Raw genomic sequence first — 13970 nt, forward strand, 5'->3', positions numbered from 1 at the left:
AAGTCAGGAAAATTTTTTTTTTTTTTACTGAAAGGCAAGTGAAGTGTTGGAACATGCTGCCCAGAGAAGAGATGAAGTCACCACCCTAGGAAGTGTTCACGAAATGACCAGATGTGGCACTTAGTACTATGGTCTAGTTGACAAGGTGATGATCGATTAGTCTTCTCTAACCTTAATGATTCAAAGTGATTTTGTCATTCAGATATGTCCCAAAGGGACCTGAAGCTTCTAACTTCTTTGGAAATAACCACATCTGTCTGTGTTTCTAAATAAATGTAAAGGAAAGAATTACATATTCATTATTATATATATATTGGCTCCTTCTGTACCTTCCTATAGTCAATTTACCAGTATAAATCAAATTATGAACTGTTTCCTGGTTGTGCTACTTTTCAGGCAAACCATAATAACTGGATATTTTGATTGTCTTTCTGTGCCTTTTTTCCTCCTTCAGAACATTAATGTGGATGCAAGTACAAACACTATTCCATCAGGAATTCCTCGAGAGCCGTTACCAGTTTCTTCTACATTGCCCAGGACCTTTGAAAGGTCTCCTTCGCCACCCCAGCCTACTGAGTAAGCACTTAATTACATGGGTATAATTATTCTGCTCTGAATCACATTTGCATTTTCTTTCATCAGGCAGAACAATGTAAATAGCTTTTAAAATCTTAATCAATGAAAGAAGTAATATTTTGTTGTACTTGTAGTAAAGGCAATAAAGCTTAATTTCTGAACAATATCATAATAGTGATTCAGTCATAATAGTCATTTAGCAGAAGCAAATTTAGTGTTGTGGTTTAGTTTCTGTGAGTAGAAGAAGTTTAATGAATACCTTACTCTCTTGTATTTAGATAGCTTTGAAATACAGGAAGTAAACCCATGGCCCTGTGGGTACTGATGTCCGTACCATAAAAAAAGTTTTTTGGTAACAGTTTATTTGGAACCTGCAAATCAAATAGCTGAGTAGCTAAATGCTATTAGAACATGACAAATGAGAGGTAGTGTCACATTGCACAGGAATATATTTTTTCTATTTTTGATGGCATTTTTGAATGCAGTGCTAGTCATCATGTGCTAGGCAAATTATAGCTTTTTATAACTACTTGCAATCATACTCAAACTTTTTAGACCTATTATTAAACCATTCATCTGTCCTGAAGTTTCACTTTTCATGAGCCTTGCTTCCTGCTGGATGATTACAGGGACTCCAAAGTTGTGGATAAACAGCAGAGAGAGACACAGAGTACAGAAAGACTTTCTTCTTCCACTCTGAGTACTGCATGTAAATCGGTACAAGTCAATGGGGCTGCCATAGTAAGTGACCTTGTTATTCACTTCTTCTTAATGATCCAGTTTGCATTTAAGAGAATATTTATTGCTATCCAGTGTTGCCTAATCATGTGAGCCCAGCATCCTAGAATTTGTCCAGCAGCTTTAAATTTGCTTATTGGGCTTCACAATTACTTGCATGATAGAATTATGCAATTAACAGTGCAAAAGAGATCCTCTTATCTGAATCCTTTTCTTGGTAGTATCCTTGAGGTAGAAGTATTAATACATATGTTGATATTGAAACCAGATATTCAGTGTGTTTCAGCTGGTTTAGAGTTTGAAAGGGAAGTATTTTGCCCTACGCCAGTACCCCCGTTTTTCTGGCATCTCTGGCTATTTTATGTTTTACCTTTTCTTCAGCTTTTTTGTTTATGCAGCTTTTGTAAACTTCATACTCATCTGCATATTTAAGTGCAGCAGTCTTTTGGGACAAGGACTTCACCCTTTTCTGTTCATCAAAGTAATTTTTTTTTCCTCGGGATGCTTTGTTTAACTCTGTCCTGTTTGTTTCTGATTTCCCAGGAACTGCGAAAACCTAGTTATGCGGAAATTTGCCAGAGAACAACTAAGGATCCTCCTACATTGCAACCCCAGAAAGAACAGAAGCCAAACACTGTAGCATGTGGGAAAGAAGAAAAAAAGCCCACAGAAACAATAGAGAAAAACAGAGAACCTCCTCCTGCAAAGTCACATCCTGGACAACCCAAAGACCAGAGAAGACAGTCAGGACGCAGATCGTCCCCTCCAGCCATTGGCAAACGCTTAAATAAAGAACAGAATACCCCTCCAAAATCTCCTCAGTGAAAATAACACCTGGGAGGGATTTGAGAAGAGGTCTGTTTCCCACAAATTAAACCCATGTTCCCACTAAGATACCTGAGAATGAGTTGCTGGTTAGGAGCTTGCAGTGATACAAGGCATGTAACAATGCCTGCAAGATATTTTTTTGTGAAATACTTTTCCCCCCTCTTGAACAAGCATTCTATTTTTCTGAATATTTCTGGATAGTTGTTCTAAACCTTACATTTAGATTGGTGCTTAATTGGAGGTGAAGCTTAGTGTGATATTTTTTTTCCAAGGTGTAAAATATTTGTCTTTAAAAAAAAAAAAATCAACTTTTTATTAAGCCTCTCTGTGGCTGTGTGAGTGCAAGCTCTGTATAGTGAGTTTTTTCTAAACTGTTAAGCAGAAACATGCTGCTGCAATATTTTTAATAAACTGGTCTGCAAGTACATATCTAAATTAGTGTCCAAAAGACTGATACCGGCAGCTAGTGTGTAGAGTGCAAGAAAGTAGATATATTTTACAAATTAGTATGTGACCTTGAAGATTTTTTTTTTATTGGGCTACTAAGTGTCAGCAAATGAACTTGCACTTTTAGGTTAAATGAGTAGCTGTTTCTAGCATTTTTAAAAACTTAATCTTTTTTTTGATGTTTTGCACACACAAAATAAATTCTACAGGGCACCATAGCAGTCTTTCTGAAATATTTCCTTTTTTGACTTACTGCAAGCAAGTAACCATCTTCTCACTCCAGAATAAAACTGATGTTATAATTTGCAAATACAAAGCACATTGTGAATAGAAAGAATCAAGTCTGAGCTTCTATGGTGGTGAAGCCTGTTAGTGGATGTTATCAGGAGAAAGCAGAGTAGCCTTCTTGTGATAACCTTAGCTTCCCTGTGCTTGTAAGGGAGTTAACTGAGTCAGCGCTGTATATTCTGGTTACCCCTGTGCTCTGTGTAGACTTTTTTTTTTTAAACTCTGCCCCAAGTGCTCTTTGAAAGAGTTCATATCTTAGTCAGCCTTGTGTTGACATCTTCCTGTAACTACAAGCATTGGCATACGGATTTAAATTTTTCAAGACGTGAGATAATGGTGTTTGTTTTGTGTGGTGGAGGAAGAGATCCCTGATATTTACCTCTGGGATGAGGTTTCTCACACTTACTTTAGAAGTGATGCGCTTTCTGAAGGACAAGGATGCACTAAATTAGCAAGTTTCTAATAAAGTTGAATATAAATTATTTTTGTTTAAAATGCCTAAAGCTTTTCTTTAAGTGTTTAAACTGCAGGAAGTTCAGACAAAACTCATTCCTGCTGACTATGACAGTACAGTTTATTCCACAAAAATGTTTATTTAAACAACTGATTTTTTTAAAGAATTATTTCCATCCAATATTTAAAGACTTGAATTTTATTTAAACTTGAAAATGACTTTGCCTTAACTTTTGTACAAGACAGTTTAGAGTTAATGAGGTCTGACCCCATGGAGGGTTAGCATGAATGGCATACAGAATTACTCAGTTACAGTATGTATCTATTGTCACTGGTCTTACTGGGTAAACATACTGTAGTACAGGAACTAGCAGCAGTTTTTGTAATATACCTTAAAGATCTTAAACAGTTGATCTTTTTCAGATTGTTGAAAAACCTGTAAATGCAAATAGTCAATACTGTATTAAATATGTGCACTTGGAAGTGTGTGCTTTGCTTGTACAGTTGTAAATAATCAGAACATATAAAAAGGTACCCTAAAGAAAAAAATCTGATAAAAATTATTGATATTATAAATGTTGCTGTTGAGCTGGATGTAGATAAACTAAATGTTGTGGTTTGAATATTACTTTAATTTGTTGTTTTTTCTTTTTCTTATTTTATTCTGGTGTGTTGAACTGACTGCCTCTTCACTGCAAAAGGGAAATGGAATGAAAATCTTATTTGAAAGCCCTCAAATATTTTCCTAAAGTCCCTTTAATACCAAACAATTTCACCAATTCAAAAGTGATCTGCAATGTAAATAATGAATTTCAGCAGTCAAACTGTAATTTTTAAGTCATTAATAAAAATCAAGTCTAATTGGGGAAAAACTTGACTGCTGCAAAAATATACACTGAAGCTTACTTGTCTGCTTTCAAGAGTATCAATGCATGGTTCATAGAACTGTAAAGTAACTATAGAAGTTGACTCCTGATAAATTTCCTATTACAAGCATCAATTGGTAACTAGTTGGCATTGTAAATCCAGCCTCTTGTATGCTGCAGAATTGGTCAAAATAGGGCATGTGGAGTCTGTAGATTTTTCCTGTTTCCAAAGCGCACTTTGTGAATGCTGAGGGAGGAGATAGGACCCCGACACCACCACCAAAACTGCTCAACTACTTCTGTCATTGGACTTTTTTATCCCCTTCTCCTTTCCCCAGTGGCAGTGAAAGCAGTAGCTAGATTTGTGTATGGTTTAGGCCAGCTGTATGATTAATTTTGTTTGTCTGCTGCAAGTGAAAGGCTTTACCAGCTGCAAACAGTGGCAAGTGGTCCCTTCCAGCGGCTGTGAGCGGCTCGTCCTGGTGCTCACCGGTACCCGAGGTGATCTGTTGAGACCAGTGGGATGTGTTGTGCTGTTCTAATGTATTCTGCTGCCATTTGTGATAGGTCAATACACTGTAATTACTGCTTACCCAGCAACAGTCTGTTGCATCTAAAGTTTAAACCTTCCTCTGATGTGGTTTTATAGCTTTTTTTTAAAAAAGTGACACGCCAAATCGCTGTGTAATATACAACACAACTTCTCCTTACTGTATTTTGCTTTGAGATTTATTCCTCCCCCCCACTCAGTGACAAAATGGAGTTTTCAGAGTAGAGTTGTGAAGTTGCATGCAGACTGTTGCTATGATACAGAAGTGGGATTAAAACATAGCTTTTAAAATTAAAAATCTCCCAAAAGCAGTAGCTGAGCTCAAGGTTCAGGGATCCAGTAATTGAAATTGGCATTTTATCCTGTTAGAACTGTGTGGTGATGCTTTTCATTTTGAGAACAAGTCAAAATGGGATCTGAAGTTCTTCCAGGAATTTTAGAAAAAAGGTTGCTTTCAAAACCGAGTGTAATTTCAGATCAGTCCCGCCCCGTGACACTGTCACTTAGAAATGTGTGAGCAGTGGCAAATTTTTTATGTTGCTGCATTGTCCTTCAAAGCCTTGAGCCCTTGGCATGGAAAGGCCATTGTTGGAGCGTGGGGCAGAGTATCAGGAGCAACAGCTGACTGTAATGGTGCACACCTATCTCTGTATCTCCTTCAGCTACAGGTAGGGGTTTTGTGCTTCGTAACCTATTACACTAATAGCAGCAGACAATCCAGGATTTCTGAGGAGACCTAACAGCTGCCAATTCATGAAATAGAAGTGTAATATGGGAGCCTTTTTGAGGGTTTTTGTTTTTGTTCTTCTTCCATTAAGACTGGAATCAAGCTTACATGTAAACTATCAGTAATTTAAGTTTCCTTTTGTGTCATAAAAATGTAAAACTGTCTAATTTGAAAAAAAAAAATATGTAGGTTATGAAAAATAAAGATTTAGGCACTGTTGAATCCTGATTTTTTTAATTAAACATTTCTTCAGCAGTATTTTTCATTACCTTTTGTCTTTTACTCCCATTTTTGGAAATTGTATATTTCTAATTTTGGGAAAAAAAACCCTTTTGCTTTCCTGTTCAACATAGCTCTTGTAACCATCACCTAAGGCTCTGTATCAGCACCAAGAACCTCTGTGATATATCTCTGAAGGCTGCAGTGTCTTTCTCTATTAGGTAACTATGACTGGTTAACTTTTTTTAAAGCAAACACAAACGCTTTTGTGTTGTTTACTGAAGGTTCTATTAGTTGGTTTCATCAGTTTATTAGATAAGGTATTGGCTTGGTCCTAAATATGGATTTTAATGTTTGGGTTGGTCCTTTGGTTGCATGGTATTTGAATCTGGAGATGTCTTGAGATTATTTTTGACTTTAGCTGGTTTTAGAAGTTCTTCTCGAAGAAGGTCTTGCATCTAGGAAAGAAGAGCTTCTGGGATATCCTCTGTCTACGTAAAAGAATATTTTGGAAATAATTCAAACACCACCCCACCATCACCTTTTTTGTTTTGTTGAGTTTTTTCTCTTATACAGCTATATCTGACCGATTATAACAATGGATGTAAGCATGGAAGTATTAACAGTTGCTGTGGTTTATATGCATCTTGGGAAGTATTGCAGTATTGGTTCTGTAAGCTCCTGGACAGGTTAGACTGTTCTTGTTTCTATTTCCTCACTACTGTCTGCTCAGCAAAGTAAGCCAACACAGGAATACCAGCCTGCACTGTGAGCATCTCCAGGCTGGAAAATTCCCTTAACCACTGGGCTTTGGTGATGACCTGGGCTACAGGTAGTTGAAGGCAACCAGTTTTCACTTGAGCATAGAGTGTCCTGTTCTGCCCTTGGGATAAAGTTTTCTGCCACTTAATGTGTAAAAATGCATGGGAATTTGTCAGCAATGCTTCCATGATTCTAATGAGGCTCTGTAGGACCACCCCAGCTCTGACAGAAAATGGGGATCTATTTGTTTGCACAACAAAACTGGGCAGTGTCCCCTTTGTGCTGATTTTTTTTCTCAATAAAAAGTGATGTTCAGTAATGGCTGCACCAATGTTCATGCTAAACACATGGTTTTGTGTCCTCTTGAGCATGATGAGAAAGAGTGAATGTAGAAAATTATGTGCAATTTGAGCATCCAAAATTTACTTATTGTCTCAGAAACTGATTCATTACGCATTCTTCCTAAGGCTTCTTTAGAAAATAAGATTTCATGAAGTTTAAAGTTTTCTAATATGCTTTTACTCCACGAACCTTTACATTAAAACCTCGTGTTCTGGTAATAGCTGAGCTTTTATGACTGCAACCATTTAAGTCAGGGAAGTGATTGAATTTCAAATTTAGCTGGTGTGCAGATGAAAGCAATGTTATGCACTTCTTCTCTGCTTTTGAGAGAATAAGCTCTGTAACTGTCTGGTGCCATCTGGTTATGGTAGCTTGGTTACTGCAGCCTTCACTCATCATGGATAAACATCTTGGGATATATTTCAGTGCCCAACATAAATGGATCAGGTAGAAATTCAGTTCCTATGGGAGTGGCATGTGTAGCACAGTTCCTGAGCTGTTGTGCCAAGTAAGCACCGAAATGCTGCAAAAAGGCTGGCTGGCCTCACCTGTGCCATTCTTCTTCCTGTGTGCTCCCTCACACCTGCACACTGGCTGCTCTGAGAAGTACCCGGGAAAGGGGAGGACTTGGAGTAGGTCAGCAGCTTTTGTTGTACCAGCAGAACAGTGCAGGAAGGAATAGGAGTGCAGTTGATGCCCAGAGAAGAGTGCCATGGTGATAGTCCTGGCAGGAACACTGTACTGCAATCAGCCAGAGTAAACTGAGTGTTGGTACAATTGGCTTATGACAAATGGAAGGCAGAAATCTTGGCTTAAATGTTGCTTTGCTCCTTCCAGTGTATGTGGCTTCAGTCATCAAGCTTGGTGATTTTTGAGCCTTTTTCTTACAATGGAGAGGAGAAAGGGTCCAATTTCTGCTCTAGTGTTTTTGGCTATTTTGTACAAGCTGTAAATGTGCTAAATCTTTAATCTCTCTTATGATAGACTATTAAAGGTCTTTGTGCATCTTGTCACAACTGGTTTGGGAGCAGTTCACTGTTTTGCAAAATGGAGGGCAGAAGGGGTGGGTGTGTGCTGGGGAAGGGAGTCAAAAGATAAAATCATTCCCTAATTTCTCTAAATTCCCATCAGTTTGATGAGCAAATTGCTCTGTGTGCTTGTGTTCCGCACGTGGGGTGCGAAAGCCATCCTGCAGCCTGATGGCTTCACATCCCATTTGCTGAAGGCAGACAGCATCTGCAGAGCAGTGAATCTACTGTGGCTAAGTGCTCTGAGGAAGGAGGGATAAATGGAAGAATTTAGAGTTGTAAAACATGCCAAAGCTGGACAGATCTAAGAAATCTGCATGGGGGAAATTACTGATACACAATGAAATGTGTCTAATGTCTTCCAAAATGAAGCCACATGCATGCTCTCTGTGTAGCTTGAGATGTCAGCCCAGGTAGAAGAGTGAGTGAGATTCAAGCAGGTCCAGCCTGTCACCTCCAAGGCTGGGGTGTTTTCCAGGAATCTGCAATTCACAGGTTGTGGCTCACACAAGAAATCTGTCACTTTTGCTCTCGTCTCCAGCTCCAGCGTCCTTAGCTCAGGTTTAGGGTGTCAGCACAGAACGGAGCCGGCTCTGCACGGCAGTGGCTCACAGCCCCCACAAGCCAGCCCTTTTTGGGGTGGGAGGCAGCTGGTGCCTCTCCTGCAGGAGGGCAGCAGGATGCACTTTGTGATGGGAACAAAAGTGGGCAGTTAAATATGCTCTGTGGGGGAGAAGGCCTTTTTCCTGAATGGAACTTCTTGGGATCCGTGGTGTCTGTGCTGTCCTGACCTACACAGTCTCTTACTCAAGGATTTTGTTCTCCTTTAGAAATGGGATGTGTGAAATTCATAGTCATTTTCCCTCTCTTATGTTCTTCTTTTCATCTCTAATGATTCTATGCTTTCTATTTTTGGGAGCTGCATCGCTTGAGGTAGATGGCAGCTCCTAAGAATTGCACCTGTTTTCACCAATACAATAGACTCAGCATTTTGAAGCATATCAGTTTGCTGGAGTTTCATATTTTGTCCCACTCAGTAAAGCAAATTTGGTACTCAGAGGAGGATTATCTAGGTATGTGTTCAAAACTATACACAAGAAAATCAAAAAAGTATGCTCTATTTTTTCATATTTACAGTTGTTGCTGGGTTTAGGATGTTTGTGATATTTTCTTCATTTCTGTGTTTGCTGGAGTTTGCGTCCTTCCTGCATACTGGCAATGTGTCCATCTCCTCTGGGATGACTCGTGCTGGTGCTGAGGGAGGATTCCTGCCTTGAATCTGTGGCAAATAAGTGTTGGAGAGACTTGTTGATTCAGACAGTGGACACTGAAGTGACAGATTTGCTAGAGTGATTTTCTCAGTAGATTTTACTCCTTGAACTGCCAGACAAATGCCTCCTTGGTAGCAAAGTCTGTTTCAGATAAACCTTTGTATTTTACTTTTCATTTGAACAGTGATTCTCTTGGAGACAGAAACTCAGCTATGCTGGCTGCCATCCTGAGTTTCCTAGGCTTTCATCCCAGCCTAGGAAATCGAAAGGCAGCCACACTGGGTTGGACACATGGAAGTTATGTGCCAGGTTTAATGTACATTGAGCTTAGAAATTTAAAACAAAAAGGGAAGATATGCTGTGTGGAACTCTTTTTTTATTTCTTACACAGAGGAGGAGATACAGGTACCACAGGTGGTTCTGGAATGGGAAGGCAAGGAAGTACAGCAGAGCTGGACTTAGCAACACACCTTGTGTAGGCAGCTCACCTCATGCTTCACTGTTCAGCCTCAGGCTGGTGTCTCAGTGGTTCTGACAGCCAGGATGCAGTAGACATTAGCATTGATTTGGTGTGAAAAGTCACTACTTTGTTTCTGCTTCAAATTATGTAGAATTGCCTGAGGTTACGTGTACAATCCTGCTTTCCTGTAACTTCAAGTTGTAATTTCTGTTGAGGGTTGCTCTTTAACTGGAAGGGGGTGAGTTGCTGATTGCTGTATTTCTGACCATGGTTTATCAAAGATTGGTTTTGTTGGATGTTGTAGAGTTGGGGACCTCCACAAGGCTGGAGAAATGGGCACCAACAGAAATCTTATGAAGTCCAACAAAGGGAAATGCTGAATCCTGCACCTCTGGCTTCATGAACAACCTCATGCACCAGCTGGAGTGCGGAAAACAGCTGGAAAAACAGCTTTGTGGAAAAGGACCTGGGGGCACTAGGTGGGCAACAAGTTGGACATGAGACAGCAATGTGCCCATAGAGTACAGAAAGCCAGTGGCATCCTGGACAGCCCTCAGAGCATTGCCAGCAGGTCAGGGGCAATGATCCTTCTCCTCTGCTCAGCACTTGTGAGGCCACACCTGGGCTGCTGGGTCCAGCATTGGGCTCCTCTGTCCAAAAAAAGTCCTGGACACATTGGAGTGAGCGTAGTGAACGGCTGTCAAGATGATGAAGGGATTTGAAGCATCTGTCAAACAAGGACAGTGGGAGAGCTGGGACTGTTCATCCTGGAGAAGAGACAGCTCAGAGAGATCTTGTCTGTGTGTACAAATACCTGAGGGAGGGAGAAAAGGTGTTGGAGACATAATCTTCCAGTGGTGTCCAGTGACAGAACCAGAGACAGTGTACACAAACTGGAACAGGGAATTCTCTTCAGGCAGAAGAAGCCCCTTTGGTTTTTCTAAGGATAATTCAACACTGGTGCAGGTTGCCTAGAGAGGTTGTCTCTCTTTGTGGAGATACTTATTGTCACCAGAGTCAGCCTCTCCTGACCCACAGCCACCTTCAGGTATTTGACAGTATTTCTGGGGACATCTAAATGTTTTTTTACTTGATTCCATTTCTCTGAGAACTGGTGATTTAAAAATTCCTGTGGAAGAGAAGAGCAGGCTGAGCCTGTGGGGATTTCTCATGGTCCATGGAGGCTTGGACCATGATTGCAAGACCCTTCTTCTTTAAGAAGTGTAAAATGTTGGTCCCCTCTGCTTCTTACAGTTGTCTTCCCATCCCTTGCCCACAGCTGCCAAGACAGACTGAGCTCTGTCTGAGCTGGTAAAAACTCCCAAGCAAATGACATGAGATTTGACTTGTAAGCACTTAAATGGGGGTTGTGTATGGCTGTTGTCTGCTAATACTACATAGCAAAGCAATGCATGTGTATATAATACATAGAAATTAAGTTACAGACCACTAGGCAGTGGTTGGGACTCAGCTTACAGATGTACATAAATTGAATTGTCTGCTTGGTCCATGGAGATTGGATCAATAGCCAGGGGAGCCTGGAGAGCTGTTCATCTGCATCCTGATCAGCTGAATTTTGATTCTGTGGCTTGGATCTGCTTGAGTAGCTCCTCAGCTCTGTTGAAATATGAAGGCACATATTTATACAGCTTGTATAGACACCTGTAGCTCAAAGCTTGATGTGTGAACTTGGTTTCATATGTACAAATGGCCAAGTGATGGAATTCTTTATTAATATAAACATGCGTAGCATGTTTTTTTATTACAGTCTTTGTTAGGAAGCAGCTGCAACTCATAGAATGGTTTTCTATTTGCTATTAAATGTTTTCCCATTCAGCACAAACTATAGAAAAATAGAGGAGTTCTGGTCTGAAGGGGTCTCATGAGGTACATGGTGCTAATAATGCCAAAGAAGTGGATTCAGTCCCCCCATGGGCCTTTCACTGAGAGCTGGACTTGATGATCCTTGTGGGTCCCTTCCAACTCAGAATATTCTGTGATTCTGAGATCTTTGGTTCAACATCTTGCTCAAAGGAGGATCAGAGCTGGTTTCTTAGGGCATTATCCATCTGGACTTTGAAAGCCTCCAAGGATGGAAGCTGTACAACCTCTCTGGGCAATCTGCTCTGATGTTTGACTGCCCTTTTGGGGAAGGACTTTCTCCTTAAACCCTTGTACCTCTTCCCTCTTGATCTCCCTCTGCTCTGCTATACAGATCCCCGTTCTGTTTCCTAGATGGCTCCCCATAGGTATGGAGGGGGCTGCAGGTAAGTTTCCCCAAAATAATCCCACCTCGGTACTGAGTGGCTCCAATTTGCTGGTTTTATTGGCCTAAAACCTGAGCCAATACTCGAGCTGCAGTCTGCCTTCCAGAATTTTCCACACAAAGGAGAACTATTCTAGTTGTCTTTCACCTTTGCATATCTAGAGACTCGAAAAATTTCAGAACTCTGCTTCTCCTAAGAGGTTGTTTTATACTTGACAAAGTCTGAAGTGAAACAAAGAGGCTGCTTATAACCTTGATCACTGCTCCTCTGGGTTGATGAGTACTTGCTTGGGTTTTTTTCTAGTACCCAGTGGCTGCTATTATGAGACAGTAAATTTTTGAAAGTATGGATTGCTCAGTATAATAGGGAATAAAGTTCTAGAAAGGCCTTCAGAAAATGAATCTGTTGCCTTCCTTTTGTTCCCTTAATGCCAGACAGATTATTTGTTGCATTCATTTTCTTTCCACAATGGAAACTGCCTTCCCAACCAGTCTAGTCCAGTGTTGTCCTGACCTTATTATCCTTTTCCCAGCTTCTTCCCTTGTCCAACTTCAGCCAACCACCCTGGCTCTTCTCCCTGCTCCTCTGGGATGTGGGGATGGAGTCTGAACTAGGAATGAGCAGGGGCAAAGGAAGGGACAGTTAGGGAAAAGCTGGATAAAGGCACGATTCCTCGGAGTTTGGAGGGTGAGGAGGGGTTTGGTGCTCCGTACAGTTCTGTGTGCCAGCAGGGCCGTGGCCAGCAATGGAGGGAGGCTGCACAGCCTGGCTGGTCGCCCTGGCCCCACTAACCCAGCCCTGCTGGCACCAATATGGTGCATTTATTTGGAATGTCTCTCCCAGACAGTGCTGGCTTGAGTGTAATGCTTTGCTGGCATTCAAGTAACAGGATCATTCCCTGTTGGAATTGTACAACTCACTTTATAAAAAAATAGTGTTGTAGTTCTGGTTTGCATTGCAGCTGCTATTTGATCTGGTCAAAGAGAAGAAGCAGAGAACTTGTACAATGTGATTTATGATGTTGTCAGTGTTTTGGCACTTATTTCAGCTGTATGAGTTATAAAACCAAAGACCATGTCTGCAACCTGAAGAGTGACTCTTGGCCAAAGCTGTATCATAGTAAACTAATGGTCTGAATGCCTTTTTGACTGCATCCAAGAATACTTTGCTAGATGGAGCAGTTGCTTTCCCAAAGTGTTCTTTTTCAAGGACTAGGAAATTATCCCTGTCTTATAAATACACTTCTAGTGCATTAAACCATTGGCAAATGCAGGGTAGCCATTTGTTGTGGTTTAACCCCAGTGATCGACCCAGCCCCTAACAGCTGCTCATTCACTCCCCCACCAGTGGGACTGGAGAGAATCAGGAGGGTAAAAGCTGGAAAATTCTTGGGTTGAGATAAGAACAGTTTAATAGGGAAAGCAAAAGCTGCACATGCAAGCAAAACAAAGCAAGGAATTCATTCTGTGCTTCCCATGTGCAGGCAGGTGTTCAGCCATTCCCAGGAGGGCAGGGCCCCATCACATGCAGTGGTGACTTGTGAAGACAAACCCCATCACTCCAAACGTCACCACTTTCTCCTTCTTCTCCTACACTTTATATACTGAGCATGATGTCACACGGTCTGGAATGTCCCTTTGGTCAGTTGGGGTCACCTGTCCTGGCTCTGTCTCCTCCCACCCTCCCAGGCACCCCCAGCCTCCTGGCCACTGTGGCTGTATGAAAAGCAGAAAAGGTCTTGGCTCAGTGTGAGCTCTGCTCAGCAATAAGAAAAACTTCTCTGTGTTACCAGCCCGTGTTCAGCACAAATCCAAAACACAGCTCCACACCAGCCACTGTGAAGAAAATTAACTCTACCCCAGTTGAAACCAGCATGCCATTCTAAACTTATTTGTCTTAAGTGGTCATCTGATGGCTCAGTTGATCTGAACTTAGTCACATAACTGGACATTGCTCAGCTGCTCTGTTTGCAGAAATCATCTGGATGCATCTGCTGTTGTGTGCTCCCTGCACTGGTCAGGGACTGCACAAAAGAGGGCTGAGCTACCTCACTCACAGCATCCTGGAATGGATTGGGGTTGAGAGAGACCTTAAAGATCATCTCGTTCCAAACCCCTGCCATGGGCAGGAGCACCTTTTACCAGTCCA

At 41.2% G+C, this 13970-nt stretch overlaps 1 protein-coding gene across 8 annotated transcripts in view; it reads left to right on the forward strand.

Annotated features, from left to right (window-relative positions):
- The window catches only part of LARP4B (La ribonucleoprotein 4B), a 55446-nt gene extending 49751 nt beyond the window's left edge, over positions 1-5695 (forward strand). For all 8 annotated transcript variants that reach the window (XM_068174042.1, XM_068174034.1, XM_068174053.1 and 5 more), the window contains 3 exons: positions 455-576; positions 1206-1317; positions 1858-5695. In XM_068174042.1, the coding sequence (XP_068030143.1) occupies positions 455-576; positions 1206-1317; positions 1858-2139 (516 nt within the window). In that variant the 3' untranslated portion in view covers positions 2140-5695. The remainder of the gene's footprint in view (positions 1-454; positions 577-1205; positions 1318-1857) is intronic.
- Positions 5696-13970: the final 8275 nt, after the last annotated feature.

Source organism: Anomalospiza imberbis, chromosome 1, assembly GCF_031753505.1.
Source record: "Anomalospiza imberbis isolate Cuckoo-Finch-1a 21T00152 chromosome 1, ASM3175350v1, whole genome shotgun sequence".
Classification (NCBI taxonomy): Eukaryota; Metazoa; Chordata; class Aves; order Passeriformes; family Viduidae; genus Anomalospiza; species Anomalospiza imberbis.